The following is an 18,194-nucleotide window of genomic DNA, read 5'->3' on the forward strand; positions in this document are numbered from 1 at the left end:
CACTATTAATGCTAAACGTGTAAAGGAAATGCATATATTTGTTCATTGTACAACTAAAACTAATTGCACCTTTCAGTGATTTTTTTCTTTTTCTTTTTCTTTTCTTTTCTTTTTTAAGTGCACTCATGAATTTGCAGAGCACTGTATGAAATTTAAGCACCATTTTAATAATGCAATTGCAGAGACTGATGCAAGAAGTGTTATTTATATTTTTTCCTGAAGGGAAAAACATCTAAAACTGTTGTACATATTTACAATATTTCTGTAATTATGAGCTATAATTTAATGTGTTTTGGGGGGCATTAGCTATTGGCCTTGAAAATCTAATGGAAGGGATGCATCGTGATAAAATAAACCTCGATTTTCTTGACTACGTGTTTCATTCATGTTGCTTTGTGTTCCTCTGAGGTTTTTATCATCACATCAGTAAGCTTTTTTTTTTTAGGCTATACACATTTGTGCAGAATTCCAAAGAAAAGTTTCTGCTGCTTTCCATAGAACAGCCCGTCATTGTATCTCTCTTGGCCGTTTTTTTTTTTTTATCTACTATCATCTACGAATGTATTCTCTTTTAACCCCTATGTAAATCCATGCTTACAATGTAATTCACATTACTACAGTACTCTATCTTTTGTCTGGTGGTGATACTCTCATTGGAAGTAGGCCTACTGTACGCAGGAAAATATCGATTTTGGAGTCTAAAATCTTCGGGATGGAACTAGGGAATCGTTTTAACGTGCATTAAGGGTTAATGAACTTGTTATTCTTGATTCCTTCAAATGACGCTTACAACTTCCAGCACTAGCCTACTGAGAGAGATCCTCCCACGTTATGTTCTCACTCTTCTGCTCGTGTGTGAACTACGAGTGAACTTTATTGCTCTCTATAACTCGGCTTTAAGTTTTCCAATTTTGCTTTCGGATGAAAAAAATATAAGGAAAACCGAAGCTGATTCTTCTGCCTACAGTGAGGTAAGGTGAGTGTTTATTTTCGTTATTTATATTTCGTAACTGCTCATGAAGAGGCTTACTGTTCTCAGTAACCATAATCAACGCTCCTATAATTACGAGTTATTAATTATATTAATTATAAGTTTGTCATGTTAACTAGTTGAATGTGTTTTATGGCGTAGGCTACTTGATGATTATTAGTGAAACTGTTCAGACGAAGAGATGAGATGTGCGCACGCGCAGTTTGTCTTTGCCTCACTCATTCGATTAACGTTAGTTCTTTTTTTGTTTTTGTTTGATGTATAATTCTTCAGCCCGTTGTATCTTTACCATATTCAGCTCTTTCAAATATTCCTAAAATAAATTATTAGTAATAATTAATGACACATGGTCCTGACCTAACTTCCAAGTCGAGTCATGAGTCAACTGATTTAACAACTCTTACCAGAGTGCAAAAAATATGTTTAGATATTTTGCTTTAAGATATGGTGTCTAAAATCCTCCAAATGAGAAAGCAAAAATTTAAATAAAGTTATACAATACAATTGATCGAAAAACTTTTTTTAAAAAAATTTGTTTTAATTTTATTTTTTTATCAACATATGAAATTATCTTTCATTTTCGTGTGCATTAATTTAATCCGAATGGGTGACATTTGCTTGTTGTATCTCTTCAGAATTAAACGTTATTTTTTTAAAATCTTTTTTTCAACACTGAATCTAATACTACACATACTTAACTATTCAAAATGTGTATTTGTCAATCTCAGGCAAACTTTATTTAATTTTTTACAAGGTTTCTAAGCAGAAGATGGACGCATGTTTTCTCAGTCCTGTTACCGAAACGCATGTGCCATTTAAAAAGCATGTTTAAAAGCATGTCAATTAATTCCTTTGTTTTCCCCACAAGAAAGTGTTCATTTTAAAGAAATTGTTGGTTATGTTCAAATAATTGATATTTGTGACACCAAAAAAAATCACTATATATTTAGGCAAGGTGTATTTTAATATAAAAAAACAAAGCCATTTTTTCATTTTTAAAGACCAAAGCCTCAAGTTTATCACTTTTTAAAATAACTTAATTTCTTAAACAATTGTATAAATGATGGACCAAACAAAGCTGATAAAACAGTGGTTTAACTTTATTTAAATTTTTTTTTAAATAAATAGTAACAGGAATGAACATTGGGTAACAGGAATAAGTGTCCATATTTGCATGTGTGTGTATGAGAGAGAGTACATGACTGTGTGTGCATAAGATTTATGTGCTGAGTGATGTATGTGCTAGTAGTACTTCACAGCGAAGGAGGTGGAAAGAGAAAGAAGGAGAGAGAGAAGAAGAGAGAGGGAGAGAGAAAGAGTGAAGTTAAAGCAAATGTTGCGGGTGTCTCTCACTCCTTCCCTTGCAGGATGCCATGGGTGGGTGTTTCTGGCACCTGCATGGGTTCTCTCCATCTTCTACAAAATATAAGAAAGACAAAGACAAAACATTTAAGTCACTTCGTGGTGGACTGGCTCCCTGGAAGTATGGCATTCACGTCATAAAACTAATGCTAATGTCTACAATATAAGTTATTGCAACCTTGAAAACTCATAATTCAGGTGAATAGTATCAACTTATATTTACAGTATTAAATCAACAAAACAGAGGACTCACTCCTGTTATTTTTTTAAGCTAAAAGTTATCAAATACATAGCATGAGGACACTGAGCAAATTCTAGTGACTTACCAAAAGTTAATATTTTTAAAATACACAAATAATTTAGATAACATGACAGGATGTTGAGATTGACCTTCTCAGTCATAGTTACAATTTCATCAAATACACAGAAATTAAAATGAGAGGACTTACTTTTGGCCTTCCCATTGCCTTCAGAAGGTGATCCAGATGATGTAAGTTCCTGTTGAAAATGTGTCTTGTGCAATGTTCCAAGTTTTTCAGAGGGGGGAATGTGTTAGGGTAACAGGACTGAGTAAAAATCCGGGGACACGACTAAAATGTGTATTTTTTTCTAAAATATTAGATTAAAAAAAAAAAAAAAACTTTTTGAAAAAAGAAAAGAAAAATGGGATATAAAGTCACACAACAATGCAAAAATATATATATATATTTCTGATGGATTTTAATAATTATATTTCATGGTAAAGTTTAGAGATAGAGAGTTTGGGCATGCAACAAATGCTGTTTTTTTAGTGTTCTTGGTAGTTTTTATGAATGTTTTTAATTATACATTTTAAAGCTACACTGTGTAGGATTTTCTCCCATCTAGCGGTGAAATTGTTTATGGCTATCTGAATATTACTTTCTAGCCCCTCCCATTCCAAGGGCGTTTTAACTCCTATGGTGGCCGTATTATTTCAAATCTGCCGGCAGTCGCGAGTAACCTCCCCCTCGCATTCGTCACGGTGCCACTGAGTGTAAAAACGCGAAAGGCGAAGCTTGAATTTCCAGGTATGTCCCTCTTTGGCTAATGTATTTTCAAGATGGAGGCGCAACATGGCTGCCGCCATTCGAGCGACTCGCTCGTATGTATTCTAAATGGCAGATTCTACGCTTACGAGAATACTTGATTATTTGGTAGAAGTAATTACACATTAATGAGCACATATCATTTTGAAAGAACAAAGTGTTTTTTGCTAAGAATCAACTTCAACACAGTGTAGCTTTAAATTCGCAGTTAGCTTAATGTGCGGGACACTTTGCTTAATAATAAAATGTATTTTAGAGTTCATTTTCATGCATTTTTATACATGTAATGTCCTGGGGACAGAAATGTCATCCATTCGGTGGAATAGCGTTCATGTTAAGTTTCAACTCTAAAGCACTTGAAATGAACATGTTTCTGGAGTCTCTTGAGCATAGATTTGTCAATCATATTAAAAAGTTGAACTCATGGTTAAGGTAAACATGCTAGGATTTGATGTAATGGACATACATTTGTTCCTGTTCAGTCACCATCTGTGGTGTGTTTACCGTTTACTAATTTTCATAGCTGCAGGCAGATCATATCTGATGATAGTCTCATTCAAGGCATCTATAGCTTTCCAGTAATAATGCACTAATAATCAGTATTGCTTCTCTTAATGGCCTGATAAATTAGATGTTTGAATAGATTACTTATTCATTGCTTATCCATTTCTGGTCATATAAGGAAAACATTTTTTGGGTTATAAAAATGCTATTTGTACCCACAAATGATTTGGAGGGTTAAAGTCCAAATAACAAAACTAATTTGAAAAACTGCACTCTGCAATCTACTGCACATACTCATGGGAATGCAGGTTTGAGTCATGTTATGATGACTCCATTTTCTGTCTCTCTCCACTTTACCATCTCCCGTAAATGTCCTTTAATTTAAAACCCATTAGGGAAGACAGTTTGTTTATTTTTGTTTCGTTTTTTTAATACCTTTTAAGAAGATGTTATTCAGCCATGGTTAATTGATTAGAGCCATTTTGTTTCCTTAGCAGATCTGATTGCTAGTGGAGACACTGGTGAGTTCGATTATGTCAGTCTGGCTTTTGTGTGCTTTGCTTTCTTCTCTGATTTGCCAAACGGAACAGGATGGTGAGTCTTAAATGCATTCAACTACTATCACTAAACTCTTAATAACACAATACCCTTTTATTTCAAATGTTATCTGAGACCCTTAATAGAAGAATTCAAATAAATGATGTTCAAATTGTGTATCAACAGGGCATACACTTTCTATAAATGAGGTGAAGGTGTATGCAGAAACAGACACCGCTGATAATGGTGCATGGGTGTTGAATGTTGAATGGAGAGATGAGTTTGCTGAAAATAATGAATCCAGGGAAGTCAGCTATGAGGTGCAGGTTTTTTATACTGAAAAGATGCATCCTGTTCACAATGTAAGTTGATCTTTTGAGATTCTTTGCTGGAGCAATGGAAGATATGTCTAAGGCTATGTTTTCAATGAGAAATAACTGTTTTAGGAAACCGTACATGTGGCGCCATACAATACAACCCATCGTCACTGGAAATGGACCTCACCTATACCATTGCAGTGCACTTCCCATTCGGTCAAACTTAGGCGTCGAGATCAGGATCACACTGGTGAATGGACACCATTATACACGTACAAAGGTTTGTAGCCACAGGTTGTTCTCATTCTGTATGCAAAAGAGAATAACAGCTGAACAACGCACTGAATTTAACTGAACTGTTTTGCCTTTAAAATAACAGGACAAGATCTTAATTCCACAAAAGTAATTGTCTATCCTCGTGAACATGTTTTCATGGTTGGGAGTAACATCACATTTTGTTGCATCGTCCAGACCGTTCCATTGCCCGGTTCTAAATTTGAAATCGGCATCAGCAACAGGACGTACATCACAAAACCAGTTCACTTTCTCACACCTTCGGGAAACACTTATAACATAGTTTGTGATGATAAAGGAGGCGAATATAAAGGCTCTTCAGTATTTATTGGCTGTAAGTGTAAACATCCTACTCAATATGAATTGTTTCATTTAAATGCTACCCATCATTTTTTAATTTTTAAAGAGAGTTTGGAAGCTAGACTTTGTTTTCCATTAGGTGAGGATTAGTCAGAGCTTCTTTGGATATTTTTTTGCCCACATATGGGATTATGGCCACAATCTGGCCACATGTGGGATATTCCCACCATTTTCGACAAATAAGCGAAAAAAGTGTTTTTTGGAAAAATGAAAAAGTATTACTGTTAAACTTGCATTCATAACATTATGAACACAGTTATTTCATTATATATTGCTTAGACCAGATCATTAGTTACAGTAAACATAAACTAACACTCATATAAGGCTGAATTTTATTTGATCAGAAAATACAGTAAAAACAGAAATATTGAGAAATATTATTACGATTTAAAATTTACGTTTTTTTTTTTCCTTTTATTCCAGTGATGGCAAAAGAACAGCATTTATATTTGAAATATAATTTTTTTTATGCTTAAAATGTTTTTACTGTCACCTTTAATCAATATTTTGTTCAATTAAAGTCTTCATTTCTTTAAAAAATAAACAAAAATTTCTGGCCCCAAACTTTTGAAATGTATATACCAAATTTATTTGGCTTTTAAGTTGAGTCCTGGCCTTAAATGTTTCATTTCACTGGCTTCTGTAGATCCTCCAGATGACCAGAATCTCGCGTGTATGACACGGGATCTCAGCTCTGTAGAATGTCACTGGAATCGTGGTCGAGAAACCTTGCTGGACGGTAATAAAAAGACAATCTACTCACTTAATGGAAATGGAAGGTAACCACACAGCCAACAATATATCATCCAGTGCAAATCATGGTTACTCTTATCGTACGATTTGAACTGAGTCTTCACTGATTCTAAGTGTTTTGTATTTGTCAGAGTTTGTGATTTCGATAAATGTGTCCTGCCTGCGGTGCCAAACCAGGTGACAAACTGGACTCTGATTGCCAAAAATCCCCTTGGCGTGAAGACTCTCACGGATACAGCTGACATCACACATCGGGGTAAAACAGATTATTTATTTGAAAACTGATGAATCTCGTCGAACACTGCGTTTATTTGTGAATTTAATCTTCTGTTTCTTCTTGCACAGTATGGTTGAGAGCACCCAGTCAAGTATCCCATGCTGCTTATGCAAGAAATGTCACTCTTCAGTGGAGTTGGGACGTGAAAAATTATACTTTATTACCGATGATTTGTCAAGTGAATTTGTCAATGCTCAACGGAAGCAGTTACAATGTTGGTGTCTTCAGTTATTATCTTGCATTACAAATTGATAACTGTACTGTTTCAGCTCTCTGCTAAACTTGCAAGGCCTTGCATTCTCACAAATGTCTACATATTTTCAGAAAACCTTCAACGGACTGGGACTTTCATCAATTGTCCTTGTCGATCTGCAGCCCTTTGCTAATTACACAGTTCAAGTGAGATGTGGGTCTGATGAACACTTCTACAAATGGGGTGACTGGAGTGAAATGACTAAGTTCTCCACTAAAGAGGACAGTAAGTATATAGAAAACCTAACCTATTAGAAAATATAGTCATTAATTTATATATATAGATGATTTTGTTTTTATAATTTTGTGAGTGATATTGCTTTTGTACTTCAGTATGCAAGAAGTTCATATTGAGTAACTTACAGTGTGGACACAACTTACATTTTACTTAGTCATTTTTTTTTTCCGCCAACGTAAATAGTTCTTTATGAAGCCACAGCCTGAGCATCACGCAGTTAAATTTCTGGATGAATTAGTGTTTTTGAACTAGTCGGGTGAGTTGATGAGTCAATGACTGCCACTCGGCCAATTAAATTTAGGGAATCACACTAATAATCTCTCTTCAGTTCCAGAAGCAGTAGATGTTTGGATTCAGAATTTCAAACAAAATGCATATGTTCTGTGGAAGGTAAGTGCAGTTTATAGGATTTGGCTCTGTTGTCTTTAGCTTTAGCTCTGCATTTTGTGGCTACAATCAAACAAATAAAAATGATCTTTTTCATATTTTAAAGCCTCTAACTCAACAACAAAGTCATGGGATAATTACGCAATATAACCTTACCAGAGGTGAAAGGAGTGAAATCATTGACTTAACACCAAAAACGGGCCTGTGCTACAAAATCACCCCTGGGAATGAAAGCAGTGATCAAAAAATCACAGTCTCAGCAAAAAACTCCGCTGGTCTTTCTCCTCCTTCTACGATCATCGTCCCCGGTTTTCCTGGTGAGCATTCAAAGTATATTCAAAAGGCTTTTGAAATGGGTTGAAAAGGCTGTGTTTAAATTAATGAAGTTTTTAACATATACTCTTCACAGACAATGAAGTCGATATAAGCCGAATCAATAATCGTAATGGTGGCTTTGAAATGGCTTGGGACAGATACTTTAATTCCACTTGTGGCTATGTTGTTGAATGGTTTCCAACCTACAATGAGGCACAATGTGCTGTAGAATGGCAGAAGATCTCAGAATGTGACCATGCCGCCCGTTGCACCTGGACACAACAGGATGGTCAGTTGGGAACATAAAGAGGAGTCATTTGTCTCACTCCTGATCTGTTGTTGTTTTGATACAGAATTTGTGCACATTTGTAATTGTTCATCAATGATAAAGAGCTGTAACCTGTAGCTATGTTCAGAAAAACAGCTAAAATTAGATTTGTTGGTGTTGGTGAACAAATTATTTCAGTCATTCTATCTTTCGCAGGTATTTTTGATCCTGGAGTGAAATATACTGTCTCGGTCTATGCCTGCATTGATGATAAACCAATGCTTCTGCAGAGGAGTGAGGGATATGCTATAGAGCAACGTAAGCATTCTGTATTTCATAACTTGTGATGGATTGATTGCTCTTAAAAATAAAGGTTCCAAAAGGGGGGTTTTCTTCAAGGTACCATTGATAATAAATAAGAGTGTAGTTTCAAGATGCAGGAAATGTTATTTAGGTCTGTGCAACCTAAATGTTTATTGTAGGTTTGCTGACATTTGTTTCATGTTTACCTCACATTATAATATAACTCTCTTATTGTCTTTTCTGATATCTGTTCTCAGGACCATCGGGGACAGTTCAGAATTTGAGCGGTAAACGGGATGGCAGAAACCTTGAACTTTCCTGGGACGAAGTGCCCATACAACAGCAAAACGGCTTCATAACGGGTTACGTGGTCATAACGTTTCATTATGATTCCAAAACCCCTATTATCACATCAGTGGGACAGACAGAGGGTGGGTTCACTCCCTAATAAGCATTCACTTTGTGCCGTCCCGATTGTACATAACAAATGAACATACTTTGTTTTCCCATTTTAGGGACTAAAATTAATTTAACCTTAGATCCAGGCTCCTACATCTTCAATGTTAGTGCCTTAACATCTGGAGGAGCAGGTCGTAACGCTACACTCACAATGGACATCGAAGACGACAGTATGGCTAAAGACATTTAATTACATACAATTGAAAGCATTGATGATTGAACTGTTTTATTATGTTTAGCATTGTGTGCAATGTGACAAATTCTTCATAGTTGAGCGGAAGATTGTGGCCACTGTTGTGGGTTGCAGTGCAACTGCTCTTGTCTTCAGTATCATCACAGTCCTTTGCTACAGGAAGAGAAAATGGTATGGAAGATTCTCCAGCATTACGTCACACATGTTTTTCAAAAACCCAGTATTTTCTATAGATTGTTTTATTTTTCAGCTGCAATTTAAAATGTCACTCTTAAAAATCCTTCAGGTTAAAGCAATTATTGTATCCAGATATTCCTGAACCAAAACTTGCAGGGAAATGGAATTCAAAGGTGAGCCATCAGTGCTGATTATAATTTATAATTTTCCTGACAGATTTTCCCCCCCTTAATTATTATTATGATCTGCATGTAGCATTATGTGTGTCACAAGCCAAAAATGGGTTGCAGGTGTGTTCTCATCGTGTCTGGGACAAGTGGATATACACTTTGTATCCCAATAAAATCCTATAATAAACTGCAACAAACGATATACTTTTGCATAGTCATCATAGCAAAATAAATATGCTTAACGTCTTGTTGTTGTTGACATCAAAGGTTGTGTGCAAATTAACCTGTCACTTGGTATAACATAAAAATTAGGGAGATTCCAACATGAACAGGTTGCACGACATGACCTTGACCTTATGCTCAACAACTATCCAAGTTCAAACAAAATTATGACCCAGACAATATTCAATATGGGCTCACTTGCAATACAAACACTTTTTTGTGGTACATTATTGGCTTAATAAATAGGCTAAATAATAATAAAAAATTGGAATGTCATTTTTGTCTACTTTTATATGAAAAGCAGTTTCGCTACTGTGTTGCTTGGCCACTTGATCCTTATCTGTGGCACACCAGCTAAAAATCATTGGCCTTAGACTTTTAACAAATGTTTGCTATTTGCAGGGCTTTTACTGTCCCCAGATGACTGAGGGGTATATGAAGTGTGAGATCCAAGAAGTCCACAATTCAGAGCGTGCTGCGACAGCAGAAAGTCTGCATGGCCTTGACCTCATCCGCTCCAACTCCACAGTGTTTCCTGCACAACATTCCTACCAGAATATGTATAAATCTCCAGTTCTCTATCCTCCTCTATGGCCCTGTGCTGAGAAAATGACCTCAATTGTTGAAAACCCTTCCTATAATATGTCCTTTCTAGAACCAGTCGATGTTGCCCAGATATCTGAGCTTACTCTGGAAATGGAGGATAGTTACGTCCTAGCTCCTAACTGTGTTCAGAAAAATGTTGTTTTTAAAGACTCCTCAGGCTACAAGCCCCAATCAACACTGCCTACAAATGTATAGCTAGATAGACCTCAGTGTTTTGCTATAATGCACACTATGTATATCTGAATTATGTATATCCTAAGTAAATGCCAGTGAATTGATGTTATATATATTGTACATATACATGTATGTTGTTTTCTCAACACTGTCTCTTGTAAAACTAGTAGTGAAATGCATTTCTTTTATGTATGTGATGAAATAAAGCTGTGAACTTCTTTAGAACTGCCTGTAAATTTGCATTGTATTTCACTATAGTATTTATTTACTGTACTTATCTATATTACACTCTTTTAATGTATATGTGTGACCCCTGTGAATTTAACCCGTGACCTTGATGTTGCTAGAGTTATGCTCCAATAGAGTAATAGTTCCCTCTTGTGGACTGAAGACTATCAATTTAAATTTGCTTTTGCTTTTATTGGCATGACAAATTTTGGCAGTTTTTCCATCAAAATAACCCATAAATGAAAGTAATGCAACTTTACACAAATTGATCATAATAATAACAACATTATATAGTGTAGATGACAAATAAATAAAATAAAAATGTTAAAGAATGAAAAAAGAAGTATTGGGGAAATGTAATAAAGAATTAGGAAGAAGAACAATAGCAAAACTGTGGTTTACATTTTGTGTATTTATATTTATGACTGCAGATACTTGTGTTGTCCTTATTTGTGTCATTAATGTAAAAACCAAAAAGAATATGTCCACAAGATAAAGAAAAGGCTGAACAAAAGGACAATCCCAAAGCTCCACAAAAAGAACAGAATGGCAATGTTATTTATTTATTTATTTATTTTAAATGTTTGACCGTTTTTAATGTTTCAAGCTATGCATCTAAAATGTATTTCATGGGCGTTAAGAGTTATCCGAAGGCGTTGCCTAAATGAAACGTTTCCTTTTTGATTGACAAGCAGGACACCCAATAGAATATCAACTTTTATACAAGTTGACCAATGTAAACAGTTGTGGGCGGGAGTTTTAAATTCCCGGTCATTGAGCCGCTGTTTTCAGTTGTTCGAGCTCTCAGCTCTCTAACGAGTCAACGACCTGTTTTCTGAACATGCGCTAGCTAAATTAGCATAGAAAATATAATAATCTGCTTTCAGTTTTTTCCATTCATTTCATCGACGTTATAAATGTAGGTTTTTAATCGTATAGCTCGTCCCTGCTCAAAGCATTTCCACCAATAACGGGTATGTTGCTAATGTGCTAGTTGTGTGTGGACTTAGATTCATCTATCGTAACATGAACTTATGCACATTTGTCATCCTCTGTAGTCGCATATTTCTTCTGTAGCCGCCAAACCATGACGTATGATGTCTTTATTATTCCTGCGATTGATTTTATAGTGTTATTATTGTGCGACTAGCCCTACGTTGTTAGTCTTGTGGCAAATCTTTAGGGTTAGCAAGTCCTCCGTCATTTTCAACTGACATGCTGAGTTGTTTATTAGTTTGCAACTCATGTTGCAAATTAATTCATGGATAAATGAGATTACAACCTCTATTTATCTAAGATACAAAGAAATTAAGTGAAGTGTAAAGATATAAGGGTGTCATTCATTGAAATGTTTCATGACCTAAATCCTGCCTGTCATGGCAGTGATGAAGTTGACATTTGTAATGGACAGGTCGGGGTGTATTTAACATTAACAGCACTAATATGAAGAATAAAGACAATCTTAATGAAAACTGCAAGGTTATAATGAATGTTTTCGTATAATAAGACTATCTATCTATATATCTATCTGTAACTGTAAGCAAGAAATTCTGATCAGAGCATTATTATGAACTGCAATGATTCCTTTAGGCTGTGTCAGTGGCACGCAATGGAGGTTGGCAGTGGCACAGTTGTGCAGGACGAAATGAAATTTCGGGGGGCTGAATTTGCTGTCAAAGTCGAGTTGACGGAGCGGTTACTAATCGTAGAGATTTCAGATGTCGTTACAGCGGACCAGTGGAGAGGAGAGTTCGATCCTGCCTGTAAGTTAAGCTTTTAAAACTGGCATTCGCTGTTTGGTTGCTTGAAATTTTATATCATTATAATTTTTTTCTTTCTATAATTAGATATTGAGGATCTGACCCGGAAAACTGGGAATTTTAAACAGTTTCCAGTATTCTGTAGCATGCTCGAGTCTGCCGTCAACAAGGTGGGTCCATAAAAAAGCCATTAAAAAATAATAATATTTACTGTAATGGTGTTTTAATTCTTAATGCTTGTCATGACAGTAAATGCACTAGGGCTGCACAATTTGGGGACCCCCCTCTCATAAAAAAAAAAAAGAAAATCTTTAAAATGTTTTATTTTAGCTTCTGGTGTGCTGTGCTTGTTTGTAGGGCTGCACAATCTGGCCAAAATGTTTTATTATATATCAATATCAATAAAATAGTTGTAGTATTACTAAATAAAAATATTAAACAAAATACAAAACATTACTAATGTAATATTTCACTCTAAAGCAAAAAAGATAATATAATTTCATTTTACAGCTCAACCGTCTTAATTTCTTCATCTTCCATTTACACAGAACACGTTTTTGAGGTTAAAAACACGAGACGCATGTCAGTGGACCGAAGGGAAAAACAGCCGTAAGGTCTGGAGATGCGTTTATTAAAAGTTGAACTTTCAAGTTGAAGTTTAACTTGAGCGCCACGTTTTTGGAACGCTGCGTCATGCATGATGCACTGCAAAATGCTGGACACGTCTGTTTAGTGTGTGTTTACAATCGAAAAAAATGAAAAGTAGCACAATGGAATGGAAACCCATTCTGTGTGACCCATTAAGCTTTTATTTAAAAAAAAATGCAGTAAGCAAACAGTTGGTTCTCATTACAAGTTTGGGAAGATGGTTGGTGTATGTTCTGTTCCCAACTGTGTTATAAGCCACTCAAAAGTAGACCAGATGTAGAGATGGCTTGTTGAAAAAAACACCCGTTCATAAGGAGCTGGTTGTGTGAAACATGCTGCACAAATATTTATGTAATTAAATCTCTGCCTTTGCAATTTGATATCACATCATGCCACAGTTTCGGTTAGATTTCAATTAATGTGCCACCCCTACTATGCACTTATTGAATTATTGGCAACAGAAAACAATGGCTATGAAATGACAAATTATCTAATTTGCTTTAATTATCTTTTGCAGTCCAGTGAATCAGTGACCCTTGACCTCTTGACCTATTCCGACCTTGAGCTTTTGCGGAACAGAAAGGCAGGTGTAGTTGGCCGACCTCGTGCTCAGCCGCAGTCTCCTGCTCTCAGTGCAAAACGATACCTCATCCTCATCTACACTGTGGAGTTTGACAGGTCTGTGTAGTTTAATTACTCAGTCTACTTTGATCACTTGTAAAACAGAGCAGTTTTCAATTTATTTCTTTTTGTTTAGGATACACTATCCTCTTCCACTTCCATATCTTGGCAAACCGGATCCTGCAGAGCTTCAGAAAGAGATAAGAGCTCTGAGGGCCGAGCTGAAAACACTGGGACTGAGAGGAGACCACAAAGTATCAGACCAAGAAACACGCAGGCTCCGTGCAGAGTCAGTTATTTATTTATGCATTATGTAAATAAAAACCCTTGCGCACCTGGGTAGTTGTGGGCAGGTGCACAGGACAAAGTCAGCACAATATAAGATAAAATTCCTGTACACTGTTGTAGCTTGTAAATCTTTTAGTTAAAGACCTCAAAGTGGTAGTTCAGTCATGACAACTCTCGGAGTGGATACATTTCAACCAGCATTTATTGACATGGGGCATGAAATATACATAGGCTTGATTTTGGCGGACGAGATCTGCTACGCTGCTGCTGCTGCTGAGAAAATACAATACTTCGTTCAGCTTAGTTAAAAACAAACAAAGTAAAGGCTGATGCAAAAAATGGTAGAACCTCCATAGCAGATCTCTACAGGTGGTGCTGGGGAGGAGGAAGGATAACCGAAGCTTTCATAATCGTGCAGCGATTGCAGGTTAGGGTACGATATATATGGTTTTGTAAGTACTTATGATTGGCTGGCTGGTGCCACGGCGTTGGAAGAACCAATCAACGTTCAGTTAAGAGTTTCATGCCTGAACTATGTATTTCACCCAAAAATTAAAATTGTCATCATTTAATCACCCTCATGTCTTTTCAAAGCTGTAAAAAATATTTTAAAGAATGTTGGTAACCAAACCATTTTGGTTACCTTTGATTTCAGTTATATGGACAAAAACAAGTAAATCTTCTGTTTTCCACATAAGAAATAAAAGCATACATGTTTGAATTAACATGAGATTGAGTAGATGATTACAGAATTTATATATTTTTGCTTTTGAATGATTGTCACAAATAACAAAATATCTAAAAAATAAAAAACTACATTTTAAACTACATTTCAAAACTTTCAGTTCAGTAAAATACTGGAAAAACAAAAACAATAAAAAAAAATCTGCATAATTTAGCATTTTATATGTTTCAGTTAAACTAAAGTTTCTTAATTTAAAAAAGCATTTTAACATTTTACCCATTAAGTGTAAAAACTGAATGTTGTGCTTACAATTCTTTTTCTCTCATGTTTTATGTTGTTTTATGTATGTTTTATCAGGTTGGCTTTGGTGAGAGACGAAAAGGAGGCTTTGGCCAAGGCTTTGGATCGTCTACAGATGGCAGGGGCCGGCTCTACTCCAGGGGCTCGTGGGTTCAGAGAGGCAGTGCACAGTCTGGAGGAACAGCTGCTGAAGGAAAGGGCAAAAAGTCAACGGTCTGCAAGCAAGAGGAGTCAGGAACAACGCCTCCTACTGGAACAGGTGTGTCTAATGAGATTACTGTTGTTGTGTGCTAATGAGATAGACAAGCTGACTATATGAAACACTCATGCAAAGTCATTAGCATCCACATATTCTAATTCATTCTCGTTGGTAGTTGGAGGAACTCAGGGCTTCCGAACGGTCTCTTCGGATACGTGTTAAAAGTTTGACAACTGAGTTGGCCTTGTTACGACGTGGGTAAGCTTAAACAGTTGCCATCTGTGCCCTTTTTATTGCATATATTTTATTATTATTTTATTTTTTGGGGCACATTAATAGTCTCATTTTTCCTATTTTGACAGTCGGGCGACTCCAGTCATGTCTGGTCGAAGTGGGCTCAGGTGTGATGGGGAGATTCATCGGTCTTTATCCAGAGAGCGCAGTTTGACCCGTGTGGGGTTAAGAGCACGCTCAGGGTCGAGGGAGAGGATGGAGGACAGGGGTCGGAGGTCAGAGGAGAGAGTTAGGAGGGCAGACTCTTCAGGGGCTCGGAATTGTATCACAAGACCCTCACCATCTCCAACAGGTAAATGTGTAAAGATGGACACAATATCCTTATGGTCAAAGTCTAGAAACCAATGTAGAGGCCCTTATTAAGTCTTGTTTTTTTCATGACAGGGTCGCGGGGGTCTCGGTTTGACCCTACAGCCTACATCCAGGACCGACAACGGCGCCAAAAAGAGTCAGATCTGAAGAAGTAAGACCCTTTCACCTTTTCATTTTAAAGTTTTTACTATCTTTTCTGCTGTTTTGTGTTGTTTTATTTGTCTACAAGCATTGCCCTGTCTGTGAGCAGGAATATGGTTTACTTTAAAAGGTGTGAACCATAAACACTTTTTGTCCCTTGCATGAATCCATTTTCTCAAATTGTTGATCCTCAGTCATGAATCTGGCACATCAATGCAAGAAAAAAAGTCTGTAGAATTTCATCAGAATCAGATCGGACTGATAAGAGAATGAAAGCTATCTGATTGAATTTTTTTGTAAGCAACTGAACCCGTTACCTACCTTTAAAGATATACATGAGGAGATTTTGTTTCCTACAGTCAGAGGAAGATTAGAAGGGACATGTTGGCTTCACCGTCTCTGATGGAAAGAGGGCGTTCACGCTCCAGAGAACCCGTTCCTCAGCTGATGCGAGCGGGAAGTGCTGGCAGGGGAAGGAGTGTGTCTGTGGAGAGCAGGAGGAGTCGGTGTTCTTCTGATGGATCAGTAGCTGAGTTTGAAGAGCTTGCTAAGCCTCTAAATAGCAGGCAAGTCAATAAACAAAGCACGTTGCATGTTGGCCAGGTTAAATGTGACGTCAGCGATCAGTTCAAACAAGGTGCAAAGAGGCCTACACTTTTATTGCATTTTTTCCAGTTGGCCTATAATATTAGTCAAGATTTCTTGTATATTATCTTCAAAATATAATTTGAAGTGACAATGTTCTACACTCTCTCTGAACCTTAGAATATACTGTACATTTTAAGACTAAGTAATGGTCTTTTTTGTGAAAAAATCACATAAAATATTCAGCAAGGATGCATTAAATTGATTAAAAGTGACAGTAAAACTTGTACATTGTCACAATTTTTTTATTTCTAATAAATGCTGTTTTCTACTCAGAATCCTGCAAAATCACAGTTTCTACCAAAATATTAAGCAGCACTACTGTTTTCAACTGATAAAAAAAGAGAGAAATGTTTCTTGAGCTGCAAAACGGAATATTAGACTGATTTCTGAAGATCACGTGACACTGAAGACTGGAGGAATGAGGCTGCTGAATAAATAAAATAACAATTTAAAATGTAATAATATTTCACAATATTACTGTTTTTATGTATTTTTAATCAAATAAAGCGCAAGTTTCCTTTAAAAAAAATCATAATGTATGATCATGATGAATGTATAATGAATGTACTGTATCATGTGTAATGTTGTCTGATAATGTCTTTTTTTTCTTTTTTTGCAGAGGAAGGAAAGTAGGGTATAATGGTCCAGCAGTGGTGAGTAACAATGTGAAATGTTTGTGTAAGATTTTGTAAAGGTTAGGCATCAAATAAATCTAATTGCTGGTTTTTTTTTTTTTTGCATTGCATTGCATTGCATTGCTCTATCTAGTCCAGAGGAAGACACATAAACAAAAAACCAATGTGTAGCACCCCTGCACAAAGGATGAGAGCGGCAGGTACCACATCATTTCCCATTTCTTTTTCATGTATATGCATCTATAGCCAATAGTATATACATGTAAGCCATTTATATTTTTCCTACTCAGACACTTCTATTGACACGGGTGCCGACTTGTCAGAGATTGACGCTCGACTCCAAGCCCTGCAGGACTACATGCGGGACCTTGACACAGGACACTAACTAATCCCAGTGGATTCAGATGTCAATCTAGGCATTTTGCACAAAGACTGATACTGAAAACCTTGGACAATCATTTCTTTGAAACACTGTTTTTTAATCCCTGATGTAGCTTTTGGGCTTGACTCAAAATGCAGTTATACTGGCTTTGTCAAGGGGGTTCTTTAGAGTGACTGTTGCCATATCAGACTTGTCCAAAAGTATGACCTCAGGATATACTGTTTTTTAAAACACATTCCTGTGTACATTTTATGAATTAGTGTTTTTTATATGATTAGTGTTTATGTTTTTATGTCTGTTTTAGATACTTTCACATTTTGTTTTTGTGAGATTCTGACAAACAAAGCTTTTTATATATAAAATGATTTTGCAGTTTGTCTATTCTTGAGAGACACTCTGGAATTATATCTTACACATTAGAGCACAACAGAAAGCGATATCTATTTTATTTATATTAAATATACATTTATTAAGTTATTGTTCCCGTAACTAATGCATGGCATGGCGCTAGCAACACCAAGTTTGTAGGTTTGACTCCCAGGAAACACATATAGTGATAAAATGTGTCTTGAGGTACGTTGCTTTAGATAAGCATCTGCCAAATGCATAAATGTAAAGATGTACATGCAGCAGATATTTTGTCTTTTGGCCTCTAACATGTTTGCTTCAATTGTGGCCATTTCTCCCAAAGTCATATTTTTAATGTGATTCCATCAAAATCTTGCATGTAGAATAACAAAAACATTAAATTTGTCTTTAGATGTGATCATGAGGCCAGAATTTTTAAATCTTTCTTGATATAATAAAATGGCATGGTTGTCTACTCT

The 18,194-nt window shown here is 36.1% G+C and overlaps 2 protein-coding genes across 2 annotated transcripts; both read left to right on the forward strand.

The window, feature by feature from the left end:
• Nucleotides 1-3,302: 3,302 nt before the first annotated feature.
• Nucleotides 3,303-10,826, forward strand: lifrb (LIF receptor subunit alpha b). Its single transcript, XM_079846716.1, has 18 exons — nucleotides 3,303-3,402; nucleotides 4,422-4,445; nucleotides 4,648-4,823; nucleotides 4,908-5,058; nucleotides 5,158-5,406; nucleotides 6,079-6,211; nucleotides 6,317-6,441; nucleotides 6,531-6,676; nucleotides 6,787-6,940; nucleotides 7,281-7,342; nucleotides 7,446-7,656; nucleotides 7,749-7,943; nucleotides 8,139-8,240; nucleotides 8,483-8,656; nucleotides 8,741-8,854; nucleotides 8,955-9,048; nucleotides 9,164-9,227; nucleotides 9,849-10,826. The coding sequence occupies exons 3-18, from the start codon at nucleotides 4,806-4,808 to the stop codon at nucleotides 10,245-10,247; spliced, it is 2,391 nt and encodes a 796-aa protein (XP_079702842.1). The 5' UTR covers nucleotides 3,303-3,402; nucleotides 4,422-4,445; nucleotides 4,648-4,805; the 3' UTR covers nucleotides 10,248-10,826.
• Nucleotides 10,827-11,206: 380 nt separating this feature from the next.
• Nucleotides 11,207-18,194, forward strand: ccdc61 (coiled-coil domain containing 61). Its single transcript, XM_079848000.1, has 13 exons — nucleotides 11,207-11,428; nucleotides 12,045-12,217; nucleotides 12,302-12,384; nucleotides 13,380-13,540; nucleotides 13,620-13,772; nucleotides 14,814-15,015; nucleotides 15,131-15,213; nucleotides 15,318-15,541; nucleotides 15,634-15,712; nucleotides 16,062-16,268; nucleotides 16,970-17,003; nucleotides 17,119-17,185; nucleotides 17,276-18,194. The coding sequence occupies exons 2-13, from the start codon at nucleotides 12,064-12,066 to the stop codon at nucleotides 17,368-17,370; spliced, it is 1,542 nt and encodes a 513-aa protein (XP_079704126.1). The 5' UTR covers nucleotides 11,207-11,428; nucleotides 12,045-12,063; the 3' UTR covers nucleotides 17,371-18,194.

The sequence above is a fragment of the Squalius cephalus genome (genome assembly GCF_949319135.1).
Source record: "Squalius cephalus genome assembly, chromosome: 17".
Taxonomy (NCBI): Eukaryota; Metazoa; Chordata; class Actinopteri; order Cypriniformes; family Leuciscidae; genus Squalius; species Squalius cephalus.